Below are 22,427 nucleotides of genomic sequence, written 5' to 3' on the forward strand. Positions count from 1 at the left end.
GGACCAGGTGGCAATGGGTTTACCATGTATGAGAAATATAGAAAGTCCAGTGTGTCTTAGAAGTGCAATGGGGAAGAAAAAAAATGGAGCCAGGCAAGGTTGACTAGGCACACTGGGGTGGGATTGGTTGCAATTTTGAAAAGTGTAGTCAGGGAAGGTCTATGGAGAAAGCAGCATTTTAGCAAACACTTGGGGAAAAGAAGCGAGATGCCCTGCAGGGTTCTTGGGAAAGAGCCTTTCAGGCAGAGGGATCAGCTGGTGCAAAGGCCCAGAGGCAGGGATACCTTCACAAAACAGCAGGAGGGTCAGAAGGAATGAGGTACTGTGCAAGCAGGAGAAAACAATTACAAGAGGCCAAAAAGGGAACCAGGAGCCCATGGGGTTATCTTAAATCAGCTTTAACCAGATGCCATGTGCAAACAATAAAATGCACCTGCCATAAGTGTATGGTTGGACGGACTTGGTCCATTGTAGAAGAGGGAGCTTCATAAAGTTCAAGTTCAAGGAAAATTCAATGATCTTTTAATTTTCCAGGAACTCGTTGAAGCCCCTCCGCATGCCCAGGTCACCGCTGCCTCCATCAAGATGTAGAACATCCCTGTCTTCCTCAGATTCCTTCTACATCCCAGGCCCCCAGGCCCCGGCAACCACTGAACTCACTTCCAGTGGCCATTCATTTTTGCCTGTTCTAGAATTCCTCTTAAATGGAATCGAGCAGTCTCCTCTCCTGGGTCACCTTGTGCTGCATAGAACATTTTTGAGGCTTCACCCACGTGTGTGTATCACTGGTCTATCTTTTTATTCTGAGTATGGTATTCCACAATTGATGTACCCATTTACCTGCTGTGGACATGTGGGTTGTCTGCAGTGTTTTGCTACTGTGAACATGTGTGTACAGGTCCTCGGGTGGGCATGCTTTAATTCTGCTTGAGCATACACTTAGGAGTGGGATTTCTGACTTATGTCCTTAGCTTTATAAGAAAGTTCCAGATGGTTTTACAGAGAGGTGGCACATTTCCTGTCCCCACTCAATGGATGAGAGGCCCAATTATTATTTAAAATTTTTTCTTAGTAACCTAATAGTCGTTGCTTTTATGTTTAGATCAATAGAGGGCGTGGGAGAAAGAAGTGACGTGCTCTGATGGTATTCTAGAAGCCTGTCTTTGCTGTGCTGAAACTAGAGTATGGTGGGACAAAACACGGACTCAGAGACGCCGTGGGAGAGGGCTGCATAATCCAGACTGGCCAGAGTGGAGGTGGTGAAGATCAGTCCAATTCTAGAAGTATTTAGAAGCAAGGTTTTCTGGAAATGTCCATCCCTCCTTGCTGAATGATATCGAACTTCAAGGAAAGTTGTTGCTATGCTCACAACGCAGCGGTGGTTCCGAGTGCTAGAATCATCATCTTCCACGTGGGAGACCTGGGCTCCATTCCCAACCAATGGACTTCACGCTCGGCCACCACCTGTCAGGGCAGGTTTCTGTTGCTAGGATGCTGAAAAAGCCCCACTGAAGCTTTCAGACGAAGATGGGCAGGAAGAAAGGCCTGATGATCTACTTCTGAACACACGCCAGTGGAAACCCTATAATCACAGCACTCTGATCTTCAACTCGTCACTTGGCGGCTGTCCGAGGCTGCGGCAGACCGGATGACAGCTAACCACACTGCTTCTCTCTGCGCGCTCGGGAGAGCGTGGTTTCCAAGTGAAGTGTATGCACAGAACTTGCCTGCATGTGTCCCGGGCGTCACTACGTAACTGCTATAAAGTATTCGTCCTATTTAAAAGTCTATTATTCATTTTGTTTTCTTCCTCTGACTGTAATTCTTCTAGCATGGTGGCCCCAAACACCACTTGTCAACCCATCCGTTCTCCTCAGGGCAGATCAAAAAGAAAGAAAACGCAGTCAGTTCTGAGAGGCCTCATAAATCCACGTCTCTCTGCCTTGGCCACTCCAGCTAACGTCCGACCCCCCCTTTACCTCATGATTTGTGGCTGGACATTACTTTTCATGCCAGATTTATAAATTGAACTCTTCTTCCTTTATGTAATACCGACTTTATACTCCAGGCAACGAGACTGCAAATTTATTGTCGATGAATCGTTACCTTGAAAGAATGACATCAATGCAAAGTGATTGCCTTTCAGCCTCCATAGCCAATAAATTCTATTTTGCTTTTTGAGGGAGCTATTTATGAGGTCACCGGGTAGTATATAATCAGCGATCTCAAAGTGAGGAGGAGCAAGTTGGCAGTTCTGGATAACAGAAGCCAAAGGGGAAGACCACATCCCTGCCAGCCATGTATCAGTGGGCCTCCTGCTGGCTTTTCATCGGATTCTTGACTCCTCTCTTCTCTCTTCCTGTCACGGACTTCAGGGAGGTGTCCCCTCAGCTCTCAGGTAAGATGAGCTTTTCTCTCCAGGTTAGCCTTGAGTCTTCAAGGGTTCTCCGTGCAATATGAGTGATAAGAATGGGGATTCTTAATTGGCAAGTGGCAAGTGTTGTTACCTTTATTTTTGTAACAAAATGAATGCAGATTCTTGTTTACTGAGAGTCTTGTGAGAGTTGTAATTCCAGCGAGGGAAAGAATTATTACAAGATCCTCAGTGGACATTTTAGAGTCAGTAATAGGTATGGTTTTTTCCCCTATTAAAATGTAAAAGTAGGAATTCCATTACTGACTATGTTACCTCTGTAGCTCAAAATTTTGTTTTATTAACTTAAAAAAATTGCAGCACATTTACCATAATATAACCTTTTAGCTTTTATTTTAAATGAACTGATCAGATGCAGGACTAGTTGCTCCTACTGTTGATTAATGGTATATTTCTTTCCAGATAAAGGGCAACCAGCTGATACAAAAGATTTTTTTTTTTTAAAGCCATAGCTAGGAATGTCCCAGATTTCCAAGTACATTGATCTTTTCTTTTTATTTGCGTCATTCAGTCCAAGTCTAAATTAGATTAAGAGGAAAAAAAAGTATCAGCCAAGTAGATACTTACCCTAATTTGGCTGAAGAAATGACTCACTGGAAAAAAATTAACTTGCGTTTATCTTAATTTCAGATCTCTTTTTAAAGTAAAGGGAGAGGATTTTCCTAGGCCATTGATCTGATCATTTCTATCCTTTAGCACCTTCTCCAGGCAGCCTTCTGGTCATTTTGAGCGCTGTTCACCACCCTGCACTAGCCGTCAGTTTCTAGAGCCACTGAGCACTGGGGTCAACTCGTAGGTAAATCGGGTTCAAAAACAAGCATTCACCTCACTGAATTATTGCTACTCACAGAATAGGGAAAAGCAAATGGAACCCAGGAGCAAACATTAAGCGGTTACTCTCAGGCTGTGCCCTGAGCTCCTAACTGCAAGGTCAGCAGTTGGAACCTACCTGCTGCTCCATAGGGAGATGAGGGCGGCTTCCTGTTCCGGGACAGGCTGGCAGCCTCAGAAACCCACCAGGGCAGCGCTACCGTGTCCTTTAGGGTCGCTCGGCTTCAGGACTGATTCGCTGGCAGTGAGTTGTGATTTACTGTCATCCTTTCAAGTTTACATATCACTAAGTAAGAGAAACTAAGATGAAATGAGTGTGACACCTCACTTGACCGTTCTCACACAGGTGGCAGCTTATCTTAGACTATCTGCCTCTCAGTCACTTCTCCATCATGACACTCATCGATGACCAGACTTTCAAAGATTCTCATTAACATTCTTCAGAACCACCGTAAATGTACTCAGATGCCCTACACTGGTTTGCTCGTTGTCTTCCCATCAAGGCTGTAGCTAATTAGCTGTACGTCTGTGGCATGCTAGCATTCTATGTGGCTTCCAGTCTGACTCTCAGGGTTTCCAACCCTGTCCCCGTAGCACTGTCCACGCCCACACTTACCATACACCTTACACACTCATCTCAGACCTTGCATGCACTGATCACATACTTGATATGCACTTAAGGAGCCCTAGTGGCCCAACAGTTAAGCACGTTGCTGCTCATCAAGATGTTGGAGGTGTGGACCCACCAGCCATTCCATGGGAGGAAGATGTGACAGTATGCTTCAAAACTGTGTAACTCTGGAAAACTATGGGCAGTTCTAATCTGTTATACAGGGCTGCCGAGTTGGACTGAACTGATCACACTGTGTTACATACACTTACAATGTACTTCACATACTTACTATACACCTTATATAATCTTAACAGAATTCACACTCCTTATCATTCACCTTACATACAGGCTTATCATACACGTAACACATGCTTAGCAAAAACCTTCTATATCTTTACCTTTGACCTAATGTACCACTTAGTTCAACACATTCCACACTGACATATTCAGTCCCTTTAGGATTATTTTAAAGCATATTCTTTGATAATTGTGACGATGATATTTGTACCTAAATCGTGAAGTTCAGGATGAGGTACTGCCACCCTATTTGTTTTGTAGAATGGGAGCAGTCTCATCTGCTAGAAAGCTATCCCTTTATGTGTCCTCTCTAATTCCCCCAGCCACATACCTAAGGTAAGGTGGCCAGATTTAAAGCAGGACACCATTGACCAGGGGTGGGGGTGTGTGCTTGATTAGAAATTTGGTCTACATGGACCAAATAGACTGTTCCCTAGCTTGTCATGCCTTCTTTCCAAAAATCGGGACTTTTTAAAAACACCAAAAATCGGGACTGTCCCGCCAAAAGCGGGACATCTGGTCACCTTAACCTAAGGGCGAAAGGCAGTAGGCAGTGGTCGGTAAAAAGAATGAAGAAGCATCTGCTTTTCGAGCTGAAATTTTTTTCAGAGAGGCCCAAGCAAGGGTGCTGTCATGAAGGCAACTTCCTGTTTTGCTGGCTTGTACTCTGTTAAGTTCCCATCGCTCGACTGAAATGCCACTGACCAATCACAAATGGAACCTCTGAACTTTTCCTAATATTCCCACCCTGGCCTTGGCACCCCATCCCTACAGACACAAGGACAGAAATCACCAAGGGGGTACTGAACTGCGTAACGATGTGATTTCTCTTGGCAGCCACTGATGAAGATGCAAGATGGACTTCCAGTGAGGTACAAAGAGCTTCCCTCCTGCGGATGCTGCCAGAGATGCTGAATGCACAGAGAGCTGCTGGTCTGGGGACACCGGGCGAGGAGATAAGTATGTGTTGAGAGCTCGTCTCATGGTGCTGCTGCTCTTACCTCCCACTCCCATCGACTAAATGAGGAAAACCCTATCATGAAAGATACAGATTAATATGTAAATCAACTGTCCAACTCTTCCCCTCTGGCTGAGAGGTTTAATGTTTTCCCTTTTCACCAGAACGCTTTGCGCATGCTCTACTTGGCATCTCCGTGTAGACACACACACACACACACACACACACACACATTTTCCTGTATGGCTTTTTATTTGGGGGGAGCTATTATTCAGTTTCTAGAGTACATGATTAAATCCTGGTTTCTCACTACTAATGTAAGCCAGTGACTTAATCTTTCTGTACTTCAGTTTCTTAACAGTCAACAGGAATGATAAAAAGCACCCACCTCATAGGGTTGCTGTGAAGCGTCGGTGAGAGAATGCAGGGACAAGGCTCAGGAGGGTCCCACAAAAAGCAAGGAGCTAGGTGTCGGCTGTTACTGGTCAGTCTCTGTGTGTGTACTCTTCGAAGCACTGGTACAAATACTCAGAAGGGTTCTGAAAATGACAGGGAACATCTCAACTGACATTCCTGAACAGAAAAGCATCCCCTTTGCTGTCACCTATTTCTGGTCAACCACTGACGTGCTACCTGGATGAGGGAAATGATGCACCTTTTGTGAGTTCCACAGATAAGAACAAGAGGGCCTCTACCTGCATGGGTATAAACACAGCTAGAGCAGCGGTTCTCAACCTGTGGGTCGAATGACCCTTTCACAGGGGTCTCCCGATTTTTAACAGTAGCAAAGTGATAGTTATGAAGTAGCAACAAAATTATTTTAAGGTTGGGGGGTGGTCACCATAACATAAGGAACTATATTAAAGGGTTGCGGCACTAGGAAGATTGAGAACCACTATGCTAAAGGGTGAGAAAAAGAAAGAGCAGACATTGGGCCTAATTTAATAATACTCTACTCTGTGTTTTAAATGAAAGGATTATAAAATGGAAACAGAGATTGGATGGTGAACCTGTTTTCCAAATATTATTTTCCAGAACCAAGAACCAGCAGTTTCCGCTCAGGAGGAACGACAAGAAATGTAAGTAACTCAATGGATGAAAATTAGGCTTGGGCAATTGAACATTCTATACCCAACTGAAAAGGATTCTAAATTCATGAACTAAAGAGTGTTCTTGGCAAGAGGATCCTTGGCAAGAACAAGAGAAATGTTCTTGGTGGCAACCATCACTTAGAATAATGGGCTAATCAGTGTTATTTTAAAGCATTCATTTTTCCAGATTTTGATTCATGTAAAATCTGAATGCATGAAGCAGTTACCCAGTGGTGGCTAATTGGTGCAAATTATTACAAGTTAAAATGGAACGAAACATAGATAAGGGCTGGCTTTCAAGTTTCCGACCCACTTGTGCTGCTGCTGTATTTCAACCTGTGTCCCTGGAACTGCAACGCCAGTATCGCCAGGCAACGTGGGGAAAAGACAGACTCTTAGACCCACCCAGGGTGTTCTGAGTGAAAGCCTGTCCTTTTTACAAGCCCCAGAGATGATTCACGTGCCTGGGAGGGAGGAAAACTCTGCATTATAAGATGCCAGTGCAGGAATGGCAGGCTGGAAACATGTAATTGGAAGACGTACATGAGAGACAATATCCAGAAAATTACATGTATATCGAAAAACTGTAATTGGGCATGAACTCACTCAAATGGTGTACATTTAAGAAAACATATGTCTAAGAAAATGGTGAACCAGGAGTGTCAGAACAGGACTGTGCTCCGTGGGGCTTGTAATGGCTGATGCTTTGGAAGTAGGCTGCCAGGCCTTTCTTTTGGGTGCTACTGGGTAGACTTGAATCTCTGACCTTTCACTTAGCAGTCAGTATGCTAGCCATTTGTACCACCCAGGGATTCTTGTACAGTAACCACGGCCATTGAGCGAGTCTATAAGACAGAGTGTAACTGCCCCATCAGGTTTGCTAGGTTGTCAATCTTTACTGATGCAGACTGCCACATCTTTCTCCCACAAAACAGCTGGTGGGTCACCATCTCTGACTTTCCAGTAAGCACTGGGCCCTTAACCACTGTGCCACCAGGGCTCCTTTTATAATGACTCCAACTCAAAGCAAACTCACTGCCATTGAGTCACCGCCGAACGACCCCCTGTGGGCTTCCAAGGCTGTAACTATTTATGGGAGTAGAAAGCCCAGTCTTTCTCCCTTCGAACTGCCGACCATGCAGATAACAGCCAACGCGTACAATTAAAAGGAAATTTTAAACACTGAAAGACATATCCCCTCGCCGAAAAGCAAACTGTGTGGTTCCTAAGGGGTTTTGTGACTATACTCGCCTACAAGCCTTTCAAGTTCACCTGCTGTCGTTTGGAAGAAAGGCCTGGCAAGATCCTTCCACAATCGGCCACCCCAACCCACACGGAGCACTGTTCTACTCTGACCCACATGGGGTCACCAGGAGCTGGAGTCACGTGGACAGCAACTGGGTATGTCTTGACACAGGGGCAGCTCTAGCCTGTCTATAGGGTCACTATGGGTGGACACTGACTCACGGGCAGAGTCTCATGCAGGACTCTTAATTCATTAACTTAACCCAGTGTTTGTTGGAATTGTTTGGGTTGCAGGCTCTCTCTGGACAAGACCCTAAAGTTTTACTGAGAGACCTTTTGGTTGGAACCAGGAAACCGTCTAAGAAATACGAGACTCCTTCTGAGTGCTTCTGGAAATACTGTATCTGAGGTGAAATATGCATCTGCTACTGAACTAGAAATAACTGTCTTAGAAAACAAAAACGCATGCTTTAAAAACAGCATTAGAGAAAAACTTAGGCAAGCTACACTTATTTGGAAAATAAATCCTCTATGTTTTGCAAATAAACATGTGAGTGGTTATTTTACTTATAAATATATCCTGAAAATTTATAATTCTACTGTCCTTCAATGAATCTTCAGTAAAATCAAAACAAAAACAACTTCTGAAAATGTAAAAGGCTAATACATGAACAGAAAGAAGCAGTGGTACTGAGAGGAAATTCACATGTGTTCAGACCCCAACTCTGAGCTGCCTACAGTGTTGAAGACCTGAAATTTTCAATCTTTGAACACTGGAGTCTGCTAGGTCACAGACACTTGTTAAAGGGAAACATCCTCTTTCACTTGCTTAGAGACAGAAAGAGAGGAAGAAGGGAGATGAAGAAAGCTGAGGGGCAGGAGGTTAAATTTATAGAAGGAAAGAAATAGCCTGATCTATTAATTTAAGAATACATGTATATATGCAAATATACATTTACAAGGCGGTATCCCCCCCAACCAGATTTTTTCAAAGCTATGTTTTTTTGTTTTCAAAACAACCTTCTCACCTCCAAATCACTCTCCATTACACTTAATACATTTGTCAAATCTGCGATTCCATTCTTGGAAACATTTTTCAAACTCATCTGTTTGGAAGGCTGACAGCACCTCCCTTGTTCTCTTCCTCACCTCTTCTATGTCGTCATTGCTGTCCTTTCATGTCCCTCTGCGTTCTCGGAAACAAAGTTGCATGGAGCAAGGCCAGTTGAGAGAGGGGCATGGGGCAAGAGAGGCATGCTGTTTTTGGCCAAACACTGGCGCAGTGAGATGGCTGTGTGAGCAGGTGCACTGTTGTGGTGGCAAAACCAGTCCCCCCGTCTGCCACTTTAGTTCGTTTAGGAAGTTGACTGATGTCCAGAATGACATTTGTCATCAATCAACATTCTGAGTTTTCCCCATAGCGCTGCACTTGTAAGCTGTGGTCAACATCATGAGCCTTTCTGTGGCAATTTTCCTGAGGAGCAAACAAAATTTCACAGCCACATGCTGTTCTCTTAAATCAGTCGCCACAAAAAAATGAGATTTGAGTGAAACCGCTTTTACAAAAACTATTTACTGTGACCAGAGAACCTTATTCGGTGCACTGACTTAAGAGTTGCCCAATTTTTGCCAAGTGGGGGGAAATACATATTACAAACGCTCCGCTTCATTCAGTGCAATTCCGTTTTTTGGGGGGTACCCCCTCGCATATTTGATTAGCACATCTACATAAATGTTATTTTGTATGTGTATAGAATATGGAGGGGCCTATAAAAAGTTCCTGTGAAAATGGAATGATGAGATAATGGGATTTTCCCACAAACTTTTGGAAGCCACAAGCTTCTGAGTCATGTGTGGCTTTCAAGGACACAGTGGGCCGACGCCTGTGATGAGACACCTGAGCCTCCTGACTTGTGAAGTCTACACTGGTCTTGTCCATGAACACCACAGATCCCTTGTGGAGTACAGACTGATCAATTGTCCACTTTTCCTAATTTCAGAGACTAGGAATCGTTATAAGGCAACAGGCTTTTAGGCTCAGAGGATGAAGGTATAATTGCAAACATGCTGACCTCGAGGATAGTGACGATAATGCTGTGGGGAAATCCAACTAGAACTAGGAATCTAAACCCGATTCTTGTGCCACAAAGCTGTTTGATACTGATGATTCCAGGAAGACCTGAAAGGTGGGAATCCATGCTAGTATAATTCCCCAAACCCCTCACATGTTGTATTTTAGTTTTAAGGGTGGAGCCTGTGGAGTCAGATCACTGGGTCTGCGTCCTTCCTCTTAACACACACCAGCTGTGGGTCCTGGGCCAGGTGGCTCAGCTCCGTTGGCGTCCGTGTCCCTCGTCCTTCTCTGTGACACGCGGACAGTAGCAATGCTCATCTCACTGGGTGGCTGTGAGCATTAGCTTGCATTAAAGCCCCTGGAACAGGCTGTGCTACAGCAGCATACACACAACCAATATTGGTTCTTCTTGCTCTTACTTTGTTACGGAAAGGTGCCAATGATCTGAAAAGGCAAAAATTAAAAAACAAAAACAAAAAATCACTGGCTTCAGGATTTTGAAGAAAATCTTCATTTCTAGATCTTGATGCCACTATTTGCCATGAGACTCTGGCCACAGAGTCTGTAAGAGTGCCTGACAAAACTTTATACATTGATTAAATTCACTAGCTTTAAAACTCATAAGCATAGATCCTCATACATGCTTCACACACCCAAGTGAGGATTAAATAAGACAATGAACCTGGAAATACCTGTGTGAGTCCTACACACAGTAGGTGCTTGAGACTAGTGGTAATCGAACAGGAGGACCTTTTCTTACCTTGCTGGTGCTGTTACTACTGTTGATGGGGCCAGTGGGCCGATTCCACCAGAGAGGACCCCACTGGGGGGTTTTAGGCTGTCCTCTGTCCAGGAACAGACAGCCAGGTCTTCCTTCCTGGGGAGCCTCTGCGTGGGTTCCAACTGCTAACCATTCAGTTCACCGCGGAGTGCTTACCCACTGCATCATCAGGGTTCTTTAATATCATAACAGACATCACATATTATCTACTGCATCGATTATGTATATATGTGTGTATTAAATCAACTCTGGGCAAAGATTTGATGACAGTGAAAGCATTCTTCTCAAGTTTCACATGTACAGTTTCTTGGTTTTGCTTTAAAGAAGTAGCTAAATTATTAACGATCATTGAAAAGAAGTAAACTCATACAGTAATTATAAATTCAGTTGGAAAAAATTCAATGTGGATTTAATTTACTTGTGAATTATACTGGAGTTTCAATTAATTGCAAAACTACCCCATTCACAAAGCAATAGTTTTTCATAAATCCCGACCACTTATCCAAGAAATGGCAGTGCCTTGAGTAACATTTATGTAACTATGAAAGCCTCTAAGGTACATTTTTATTACACTTTTCATGACCATGATTAGAGAACATTACAAAAGTGAATCACAAAGTGGAGCATGGGTAGAGCCCCATGGGGTTGGCATTGTCCCCACTGCCCTGGCCCTGCCCCATCCATCCTTCCTCCCTCCCTTCACAACCGCAGTGACATCACAGGGTTCCCAGCTCTGACCTGCTCCCAATGGGTAAGTGTGTGAATGTGTCCATAGGTCTGCCTACCACAATCAGCACCAGTTTCAAATGAAGCTCAGTGTAACAAGCCCCCTCAAGTGTGTACTACGGCAAAGGAAGATGCAGCTTTCAGAGGGATGAGTCTCCAGAAACAATGGACGAGGGGCTTGCACGGCTGGAGAGCAGAGGTTAGAAATATGCACAGGGCTGTGCAGCCGACCCTCTGGCAGCTGCAAGGACACACAAATGACATGCTTTATTAGCATAAAAAAGTTGAAACCATCATATGATGGACAATACCCAGGCTGGTTGAATTTTTAAAACTGGATTTTTCATTAAGAGCAAAAATTATAATACAACAAGGCTTCAGAAATCATTTAGCTATGAATATAGTGTTCTTTAATCATAAAGCAAGTATTTTCATAGGAATGCTTAATGTTAGAAAATTCCAAGAAATTTCAAAAGGCAGCATTTGAAAACGATCTGATGATTTAAGGTAAAATTACCATCCAGGAAAATGGTACTTTAATGAGAAGATCGGGGTGGGTGGTGGGTGGGTGGGGTAATGGGGTTGTGTGTGTCAAGGTCCAGCAGTTGACCCAGATACAGAGGTTGATTTTCCCACTCAGTATCAAGATGCATTTACAAAAACTTATAAAACTTCAAAGGAGAAAGAAATATTTTCCTAAAAAAAAAAAGATAATAAAAAATTTTAATGACAAGGAAAAAATTAGTCCCTTGCATGTAATCAGAGATAAAAGGTTACTGTAACCTTTATTTCCTTCTGTTTTCATCTCCTGATCCCCTCAGGTGTGCCTCTCTTAGATTGTTCTAAGCCTGAGAAGGATCCTTGACTTCTCTAAAGAGCACCTGTGAAGAGCTAGCTTAGCAAGTAAACAATCACTCACTGCTTAAAAGATGACTACAAATGGCTCAGAAAGCACTGACCTTCCACGGTAGATGTTGCCGTTTCCAAGGCTACGTCTGCCTCTCTCACTGTTGGGTCCTTCAGAACATTGGCCATCTGACAATCTAAGTGAATACTGGCTCCGTCTACTCTCAGCAGTGTGACTGCAGGTGACTCACTCTATGTCCTCAGTGGCTGTGCCTCCCAGCTTCCAGGGGTGCCCCTGACTTGAAAGCTGAAGCAGTGGCCCCTCTGCACCCACCATTGCTTCCACCACACTTTCTGCAGCAGGTCCTAGCCAGTGCCTGTGCCTGGGGTACTAAGGCAGAGCTAACAATGGATGCCACCATGCATGCCTCTGGCTCCTGGACTTCCCTTGGGCTTCTCAGCTGGGCTGTTCTCTGAACCAGCTGTTGTGTGGACCTGCTTCCTCCTCTGCCTCCTTCCCCACAATCTCTTCCCAAGGTGTCTTTCCCCCCTCCAAGCTGATTTCTCTCCTTCCAGGTTGTCAGATCTTCTTTATGGTCTGAAGATGCTGCCCACCTCTCCTACTCTCTCTTGCAATCTCTTGTGTCTCTTGTACAACCAATCCCATCTTGGCATTTGCTTCCTGGTAAATCCAAACGGATAGCTACCTTACCTGTAAAATGAGGGCAGTAAGAGTACCTATACCCCACAAGGTTGCTGTGAAAGCTATTTAACCCATGTGAAACATTAAGAAGAACCCCTAGAAAATAGTTAAGAACTCAAAATATGATACTAATTAATATTATCCGTTAAGTTTATATGTTCAAACCAAATCAGTTGCCTTGAGTTGATGCTAACTCATGGCAACCCATGTGTGTCAGAGTAGAACTGTGCTCCAGAGAATTTTCAATGGCTCAGGATGTCTATTTCCAGAAATAGATGGTCAGGCCTTTATTCCAAGGAACCTCTGGGTAACTTTAACATCCAACTTTCTGGTTAGCAGTGGAGTACAGTAACTGTTTGCACCACTCAGGACCCCTTTATGTGTACAGAGTGCTCCAACTATGTAAAGTACGTGGTAACCATGCTGGCCAGAGGCTAACATTCAGATTTCACAAAGAAACATTCAGATTTCACCAAGTGACTCCAAGGTTCATGAACGGACAGAGTTGAGTTTAAAACTCAGAAAACCTCACGTTCTAAGTTTAAAAACCCTTTGCATACAGAAAACACTGTGTAGACCTGCTCCACCACTTACATGTCACTACCTGAATTTCAACTGCCTTTGCCAGGAGTACCATAACACAGGGAGCAAGACTCCATAATCTCACACAACAGGTGCGCGCCCTTACGCACAAGGCTGTGTTTAATTCTTGCTGAGCTTCTGGAAGTACGTTCTAGAGAAACAGTGGCCAGAGCCTTCTGAGAGGTCTAATACCATATGCGTCCATTGAAATGTGTTCCAATAATGGCACAGCTTCCAGCATCGCAGGAATATGCAAGCCACCAAAGTGTGACAAATGAACAGATGGGTTGTGGCAATGAACTAGCTACTAATCTCAACCTGATCAGTGTTTATAAGAAAGGGAAAAAGAATCATAACATGGTGATGTCAGAGTTTTAGGGTTTTCCAGAGGGTGTGCCATGCACCTCCACCCATCCTGTTCCTGCTCCTCTTCCCTGAACAAAGGGACACTCTGGCCTTCCCCACGGGGACAACATCTTTCAAGGCCAGGGCAGTTAAGTCACCTGCCTAGTATGATATCTGTTTAGACCAGGGTTTCTTTAAGTGGGCAGTACCACCGCTCGCCCCCACCGCCCGGGGGGTGCTGAAAAGGGGCAGTAGGCCAAATAAGCAGCAGCCCTGGTTCTGTAGTGGTTACATGTTGGGCTGCGATCTGCAGGGTTGGGCAGTTTGAAACCACCAGCAGCTCTCTGGGAGAAAGACAGTGATTTCTAGTCCTGTAAGCAATCACAGTCTCGTAAACTCACATGGGCAGTTCTACCCTGTTCCATACAGTCATGTATGAATCAGTATTGACTCCATACAGTTAGTGAGTTTTTATTTTTTGAGGCCAACTAAATTTGGGATCCATAGTCAATACTCAATCAATTTTGGCATGATCCATAGAGTCTTCATCGCCTGATTTTGAGAAGTAGGTCAGCAGACCCTTTCTCTTAGTCTGTCTCAGTCTGCGGTGCCACTGAACCTTCCCACCCTGCAGGCCCTGTGATATCTGCAGTATCACAGCAGCACAAAGACTGCCACTGTATGACACACTGACAGACGGGCGGCGGAGAAAGGACCAAAGAAGGTAACAAGGGCCAGCCTAGAAATGGCATGGAACTGACTGGCTGCCTTCAGCACAGATCTGAATCCTTGAGAGTGACAGGAAAATTTCAGTATGAAGGCAAATTGGATGAATTTACTTGCATACCCTCACATAATAAGTAAATGTTGAAGCACATCGAACAAGAGGATCTAAGTGTTTGGCGTGGGAAGGGCCAGAGTAGTAATCAGTGATCGGTGACTATAAAAAGTTGGGAAAGGACAGACAGAGCCAACACAGATAGCGATGTAGGAACATACCGGGAGCGACTGTGAGAGCTGGCTAACAGTCATCTCCAGTGTCTGTGCTGTCCCGAGCTGATAACTACACATCTAGAATAGTAATTAGATGACTGTTTCTGTAGTGGGTGACTACAGGACAGTGGAGGAACAAACATGGGCAGCTAAAGAACGGGAAAACGTGTCCAGGAGAGGGGAAAAGTGCAGTCAATATTTCTGGAAGGAGGGGAAAAGATAGATGAGAAAACCAGAAGCTGGCAAGGATGGCATAGGAAAGTTTCCACTCAAAGCCACTCTACAGGACAGGGTAGAACTGCCCATGGGATTCTGAGACTATCGGAAACCTCGTTTGTTCGAAACCAGTTGTTTCGGACTGCTGACCCTGACGTTAGCAACCCAACATGTAACCACTATGCCACCAGGACTTCTACAATTTATACTTAAAAACGTACAAAAAGAAGCAGGCAAAGGTCTACAATTAAAAAGAAAAATGCAAACTGGATCAATAACTGTTTGAAAAACTAGAGAAACAGGCTTAGAATCAAAGAAAAGCCTGAAATTCACTAATCGTAAGATGTACTCAATTAATAGGTCCCTTTAGCCATAATCCCTTATGTCATGTATTGTAAATTCTAGCCTCTATATGAATTGATGAAGTTTAATTGTGGTGCTGGAAAATAACATTGTAAGTACCAAGAAATGCTCTAAAGACAAACCTGTCTTGGAAGAGGTACAGTGCTCCTTAGAGGTAAGGATGGTGAGATTACATCTTACAAACTTTGGAACACATTGTCAGGAGAGACCAGTCCCTGGAGGACATCATGTTTGGTAGAGAGGGGTATTGAAAAAGAGGAAGGCCAAGGAGATAGATTGGCACACTGGCTTCAACCATGGGCTCAGGAATAGGAACAACTGGAAGGTGACACAGGACCAGGCAGTGTTTTTTTATGTGGGTCAGAAATGACCCAGTGGCACCTGACAACTACCATCCTCTATGCCAGTGGATGTAATCCTGTTCTGGAGGGAGTTCTCTTTGATACTAATGAACAGGATTAATGTGAGATGTATCCTGACTCTCCACCTTACCAGAGTGCATGAACAACTTACTATTCTTTGCTTCCTTGGAGCGATGGTCTCCTGAAAACAAAAACCACACGCCCAGCAATGCCATGCCTCTGTGTAAAGAGAGCCATCTCAGAAGCACAGAAAGGAATCCCAGGACCATCAAATAAACAAGGCCATCAGTCTGATATTTGAGTCAAGTGGTGGAAACTGAGACCAGAATCTACGATACAGAGACGATGGATGGGACAGAGCCAAAACCAAAGGCCAAAGCAAGACGACCATGAGACCGAACAGAGGAGCTGCAGAGAAGCACTGAGGCTCTGGGACTGTGAAGCAGAGCAGCTGGCTGGCTTCACATGGCTGTGAGACGGAGGGCTTGAGAAATGTGAGTTCTGCCTAAGAAGAGGTGCGCTGTGGACCATTGACTGTATCCTTAATGTTGTCTGATGCTGACCTGTTAACTACGCTAACAAACTCCCCTTAATTGTGAATATTGTCTGTGAGTTCTCTGTGCCCAGGACAGTGAGCTATCACACCTAGCACAGACAGAGAATGCCAAGGGAGGAAAGACTGGTGTCAGAAGAGGTAAAGAAAGATGGCGGGGGAGGCATGTGCAGGGACAGTGAGTTACTGAGTGTGGCTCTTCTACCAAAGTCTCTTAACTCCCACCAAAGGACCTCTCCCTGCATGGGTCTGCTAAGAAGGTGGGGGAACACACTGATAGGACTCACCTGTGAGTAACTGTGACTAGGCGTCCCCGGGGTGTCAGCCTCAGGTGTATACAATGAGCCCTCTGAGAAGCAGGAGGAGGGAACTCATTACTAGAAAGAGGCAGGAGCTGGGTTTGCTGAGTTTAAGCTGAATACCATCTGTTTGAGGCTTACAGCAGAGTGGTTTGCCCTTTGGGCATCGGTGAGCAGATTTGACAAAACTTTGTAGCAAGTCTTGTGATAAGCAACTCAACCCTGAGCATTTCTTACTGGTATTATTACTTGTTAACTTCCTTAGTAAACCCTGTACTAATGAATGCTGTCTATGAATTCTGTGTAGCCATTGCAATAAATTTTGAAAGCAGAGATAAACTATACAGCATTAGTAATTAAAGCAGCACAGCAGGTCCTTGTCCTTGTGGCAACAAAGGAGCCAGAGGAGGCTGGATATGAGCTCCGCACTAAGCTCTTTACGAGAAAAGTCACAATGAATATAAACTAAGTAACACAAAATGACTTCACATAAAAACAATGAGTCACTTAAAGATCACTATGACTGAATTGAATGCCACAAAGAAACTGTGACCAGACAGCCCCAGCACAGACGTAAGCATGAGTTTCAGAAGAAAAGCAATGTAATGAGATTTATAAATGTTTTACAGGAAAGGAAAAATGGAAAAGGGCTTACTAATTAAAATTTTATTTTTCTCCAAAGTAAAATTTCTATAGTGAAGCCAATATTGAAGGGAAACAGTCAATTTTATTAACTGGGAGGAAATTAGTCCATGGGTGACACAAATGGTTAACACCCTTTGCTACTACTGAAAAAAGTTGGAGGCTTGGATCCACCCATAAGTTCTTCATAAGAAATACCTGGAGACCACCACCCACAAAATCAGCCACTGAAAACCTTGTGGAGCCTAGTTATTCTATGGAGCCTAGTATTCTATGGTATACTGGGGTCTCCATGAGTGAAAATTAATTACTCAATGGTTTAGGTTTTGTTCTGGGTTTTTTTTTTTTGTTTGTTTTTTTAAGGAAACTAACTCTGTAAAGGATCACATTTGAAGGTTCTGATAGAATGAGAGAAAAATGTGCAACAAAACCCAAAATCATACAAGAGACCAGGCTTATTGGTCAAACAGAGACAGGTGGGACCTGTCACCCGAAGGCCTGAAGTCACCCTTCAGGTATGTATTAGTCTGGGTACTTTGGAGAAATAAATCCACAGCAACTCATGTATGAGAGAGTTTTATGTAACAAAAATGTGCATCACGAAAACATCCCAACCCAATGCTGCCCAAGCCCACAAGTCCAACATTAACCCAACACCAGTCCACAAAGTCCTCCACCTCACAAAACAGAGGCAACGATGCCGACTGCAGGAGGAAAGCTGAGTCAGTGAACGAACAAGCATCTCAGCACTAGCAGGGGTCTCCACACGGCTGCTCTAGCACCCAGGGCTGCATCGGGATAGGTCCATGTAGCTTCTCCTTGGGGATGTCTTATAGGAAGTCAATCTTGCAAGCTAAAGCAGGGAACTGCTAAGGCAGCTGCACCCGGTGCAACCATCACAGAGCAAGAGACCCAAGAACTAGAAAGGTGAGGCTCACCACCCATTTATCCCTCTGCCTTTCAATTAGCCCCACATGTGTTTATCGGCCAGGTTGGTACAATTAACTAACTCAAGGTCTAAAACTGAACTCACTCTTTTGGTAGAATAACCAGCCATTTAAAAAGGGCAGCATTTATCTAAGGACAAAGGTCAAATAGTAAGGAAAAGAGGTGGAATGGAAATAGGAAACATTGGGAGAAAGCAGAGTAACACGATGTTACACTGAAGAGGTAACAGTGAATGAGCTGAAATAAAATGCGTGTGGATTGTTTAAGACTAATGATGTGATTGGTAAGTCTTTAAGACATACCAAAAAAAGTAAAAGTTTTTTTAAAAAGGCAACTAAACCTTGGCATTGATTATTCTGCTAGCCAATGAACTGGTGATGACACCAAAGTGGTTACACACTTGGGTGCTGGCGGAAAAGATCAGTGGTTCAGACCTGCAGGTCACTCCACAGGACAACAATGTGGCAGTCCCTTCCATTAAGAATGACCATATAGAAAACGCTCTATGGCCTCCACTCCTCGGGAGGGAGAAAGACGAGGCTTTCTCCTGTAAAGATCTGGAGTCTCTGAAACCCACCGGGGCGGTCTACTCTGTACTACAGGGCCACTGGGAGTCGGAGGAGCACAAGGACAGAGGGTTTTTGAGTTCTGATAGGATTGCTGAGTTGGAATCAAATCAATGGCAATGAATTAGGGTTTGGTTAAGCTATGCAATTCATTTGACTAAAATCAAAGTACATGGATTTGTATGTCCCTACAAGACTTTACACAACATCTTGGTTTTAGTTTTATTTTATTTTTCAAGAAATAAGGAAAACCGTATCGTTTCCATGTCCTAAGCAGTATAATAATTTCTGTATTCCTTCTTGAAGAATGAAACTGATCTCCTATGGGGCAAGATGAACATTGGTTTCATTACCTCTTTGGGTCCAGTTGTTCCAGAACGGGAGCTGGGTGTGGGCAGTATGTGTATAGAACACCCTCACATCTTGAGGGGCAAGCAGTTCAGAGAAATGAGAAGACTCCAAGAAATCTTTTTCACAATTCAAGATCGAAGTAGCATGTTCAGAAATGTGCACCAGCCTTCTGGACAGAAATGAAAATACTGCCACAAATGTATCCTATGAAAAACATTGAAAATAATTGTAAATATTAAATAATAATAATAATAGGCACTGGAAAGAAATTTTCTTCTAGCATTCTACTATGATTAATAATTCAAGCCAGAACACACACTAACTATAATAGCAACAAAATTACCAAAATAAATTTTGCCTAAATACTTCATAAATTCATATTACCAGTAGAGTTTCTTTCACCTTTTGAAATTTAATTCCCAAGCATGCACGCGCACACACACACACACACACACACACACACACACACACACACACAGAGTTCATTCTATAGGGACTAAACATACATGCTATATAAACTTCTGATTCCTTCTTGGCAAGCTGGACGCCTTACACACCTGAAGAGACTTATCTTTTATGCATCAATTGAAAATTCTGGGCTTCAAGACCAAGCTCAAGATTTACCTCCTTTAAGAAGCTGTCCTGAACAAACCTCTCTTCATAAGAATCCCTCTCTCATTTGCTTCACTGGGCACAAATGTTACACACTTCTAATCAAGAACTGTGTGTGTCCACTAGAGCTGGCACGTGTATATTCTCCAGCTTTAGGGTAACGATCTTAATGAGCAAAATTTTTTCTTAAATCTCCACAGCACCTTCTATAGTACTATGCACACACCAGTAGGTAAATATGCACTATGATAATCCAAGAGATAGCTCAAGTTCCCAAATGCTAACATCTTTAAATTACCATTATGGTGATGTCTAAGCAGAAAGTAATATCCATCATTACTAGCAAATCACAAGGCTTAATTATTCTGTCAACATGAAGAGATTCAATAAAGATATACCAAACATCTCTCCCAGATTTTCATGTAAAAAAATGACAGGATATCAACTCACCTGTGCTATAAAAGCCAGTGGACAGAACTTGAGGTAGGAGGTATTGAAACTAAGAATGATATAATAGGAATGAACAGTTCTGAGATTAGGCTAAAATGCAGGAAATTATCCTGCAGTGTATTTGTTTGTTTCTTACTTTGAGAGCACTCAGAGATGGTAAGGAGTTAGAAGCACCTCACAACCAAAGCAGATCAACTACTTCAGGTGCAGCTTCTTAGACATGTTCTCTGTCCAGAGCAAGAGAACCGACACAATGCCTCCTCCTTAGCAATTTCCTCCTGCTTTGCCGCAAGCCTGGTTGCAGTTTCAAAGATCTGTATCTAGAGATTTTGGGGAAAGTCACCTGTGTGGTCATGGCAAACAAGTGAGTTCTTACTGTGTTTTTGGAAGTGTGTTCTGAGGCGACAGTAGGCAGTTTCTCAGGACTGTACATGGTCACATCTGCTTGGGGTGCTTCATTTTGACTGAGCATCTGGAAAAACTCACTGTTTGCTAAAGAAACAGAGAAAAATAGACAGGTAGTCCAGTGGCAACAGTAACTTTAGGAAATAATTTTTATTACTCTGAAACTGACTTAAATTTCAGAACATAGCTGCAAGTGATTTTTCCTCACAATCAATTTTCTTCTTTTACCAAAAATATGGATAGTGCTTCACACTTAGGATTTTGAATTTATCAACAACAAAGAAGTTCATTATGAGTTCTTTAAATTTCAGGGAACAATATACCTTTAACACACTAAAATAAAGCACTGAAACTCAGAATTGCAAACAAATGCACCAATGCACACATACATAACTTTGCATGACAGAAACATTACTCTAGTACTCAGCATCTATAAGTCCACATGTATGAAAGAAAGTCGGAGTGAAAAAGAAAAGGCTGTTTACAACTGCTCATTTTTATTTGGGAATATTCCCAGTATATTATGACTGCATTTTTAAAAGTTATGTGCAAGACTGGGAAATGTATATTGTATAAGGAAGCTCAAAAAACTCATGGAAAAACTCCTTTAACTTTTCATTCCATTTTTCCATTAACTTTCGAAGCACCCGCACATTCAGTCAAACATTTTTCTTCAGTATAGATGACACCTCAGAGGAAACAACGATCCTCACAACTGGAACAATCAACAGCATCATCATTATAACCAGAGAAAAGACTGACGTTGTGAAGCAGTTCCTTTTACTTGCATCCACAATCAACATTCATGGAAGCTGCAGCCAAGAGATCAAACAACATAGTGCGTTGTGTAAGTCAGCGGCACAAGATCTCTTTAAAGGGTTAAAGAGCAAAGATGTTGCTTTGAGGACTAAGGTGCGCCGGAACACCTTGGTTTCAATCACCTCATACGCATGCAAGACCTAGAAAATGAATGAGAGGGCTGCAGAACTGATGCATTTGCATTACGGTGTTTGGAAAGAATACTGCAAGTACGAGGGCCTGCCAGAACCACCATCAATCTGTCTCAGCTGAGGTACAGCCAGACTGCTCCTGGGACGCCAGGCTGGTGAGATTTCTCTCATGTTCTTTGGACATGTGATCAGGAGACCCCTCTCTGGTACCGTGGAGGGGCAGTGAAAGGAGGAAGACCCTCAATGACACGGCTGTGAGGATGAGACAGGGCCCAGAAGCGTTTGGTTCTGCTGTTATACAAAGGGCCGCTGGGAGTCGAAACCAACCCCAGAGCACCCAACCTTTTTTTCCCCTTTGCACCCACAGAGGTTAATGCTCTTCTTAAATGCTCTTCTTATATGCTCTTCATCTTTAAAATGAGCATTCATGCTAAACACCAGGCCCTTGCAACAGGTCAGCAAAAGATGGTCCATTTACTACACTCTTCGGCAATACCGTCTTCATGACCTTCTTTTGAAAAACGGAGACAGTAAAGCAATCGCTGTAGCTCTGCTCACCTCGCACAGTGTCATTAAAAAGCTCAAAAGATGTTTGGGAGCAAATCACAGACACCTTCCCTGGGAGGACCCTGGGTGGATGAGAGGGCTTCAACAAGTTCATGGGAAAATCCCCTTAGCTTTTCACTCCAATTTCCCCAGAACCTTGTGGAAGCTGGCCTTGCAGGACTGGCTTGTCCCTCCAGCAGGTTACCTTGCACGCTGTGCACGCAGCGGGGGGCATAGTGGAGGGCATCCAGGGTGCTGGGTTTACCGTGCCTCTCTGCTGGGAGGCACGTCTTCATTTCCTGGACCACCATCCGCATTTCTTCAGACACTTGCACCCGGCTCTGCTGCCCCGTTAACGTACAAAAGGAACACCAGGCACTCTCACATCTGGGTCATGCTAACATGATGGGTCTCTGCCCATCCACTGTGTGCCAGCTCTCTCAGTGGCCTCGGCTCACTTTGTTGAAAGCTTTATTAGTCCCTGGGTGATGTTCAGCAGATAAATGGGTTTGGCTATGGACTAAAAGGTTGGGGTTTGAATCCATCCCCACGGTGCTTCAGAAGAAAGGCCTGGTGATCTACTGCTAAAACCCCCCATCATTCTCCTCTCTCTTTCAGAGAGAGAGAGAGAGAGAGAGAGAGAGA

The 22,427-nt window shown here is 43.7% G+C and overlaps 1 protein-coding gene across 1 annotated transcript; it reads left to right on the forward strand.

The window, feature by feature from the left end:
• Positions 1-2,298: 2,298 nt before the first annotated feature.
• Positions 2,299-7,967, forward strand: UTS2 (urotensin 2). Its single transcript, XM_045298770.1, has 4 exons — positions 2,299-2,398; positions 5,013-5,135; positions 6,169-6,212; positions 7,764-7,967. Exons 1-4 carry the CDS (start codon positions 2,299-2,301, stop codon positions 7,875-7,877), a joined length of 381 nt encoding a protein of 126 aa, XP_045154705.1. The 3' UTR covers positions 7,878-7,967.
• The last annotated feature ends 14,460 nt before the right edge of the window (positions 7,968-22,427 follow it).

The sequence above is a fragment of the Echinops telfairi genome, unplaced genomic scaffold (assembly GCF_000313985.2).
Source record: "Echinops telfairi isolate 266 unplaced genomic scaffold, ASM31398v2 ScPeMD7_7457;HRSCAF=8495, whole genome shotgun sequence".
In the NCBI taxonomy this organism is placed as follows: Eukaryota; Metazoa; Chordata; class Mammalia; order Afrosoricida; family Tenrecidae; genus Echinops; species Echinops telfairi.

What these genes read in the sequence shown, in the direction of transcription:
- UTS2 (XM_045298770.1), top strand. Translation starts at nt 2,299, where the DNA reads ATGTATCAGTGGGCCTCCTGCTGGCTTTTCATCGGATTCTTGACTCCT. An exon ending in GGTGTCCCCTCAGCTCTCAG is followed by an intron (nt 2,399 to 5,012) that starts GTAAGATGAGCT and finishes TTCTCTTGGCAG; the next exon opens with CCACTGATGAAGATGCAAGA. An exon ending in CAGGAGGAACGACAAGAAAT is followed by an intron (nt 6,213 to 7,763) that starts GTAAGTAACTCA and finishes TTTGGGTTGCAG; the next exon opens with GCTCTCTCTGGACAAGACCC.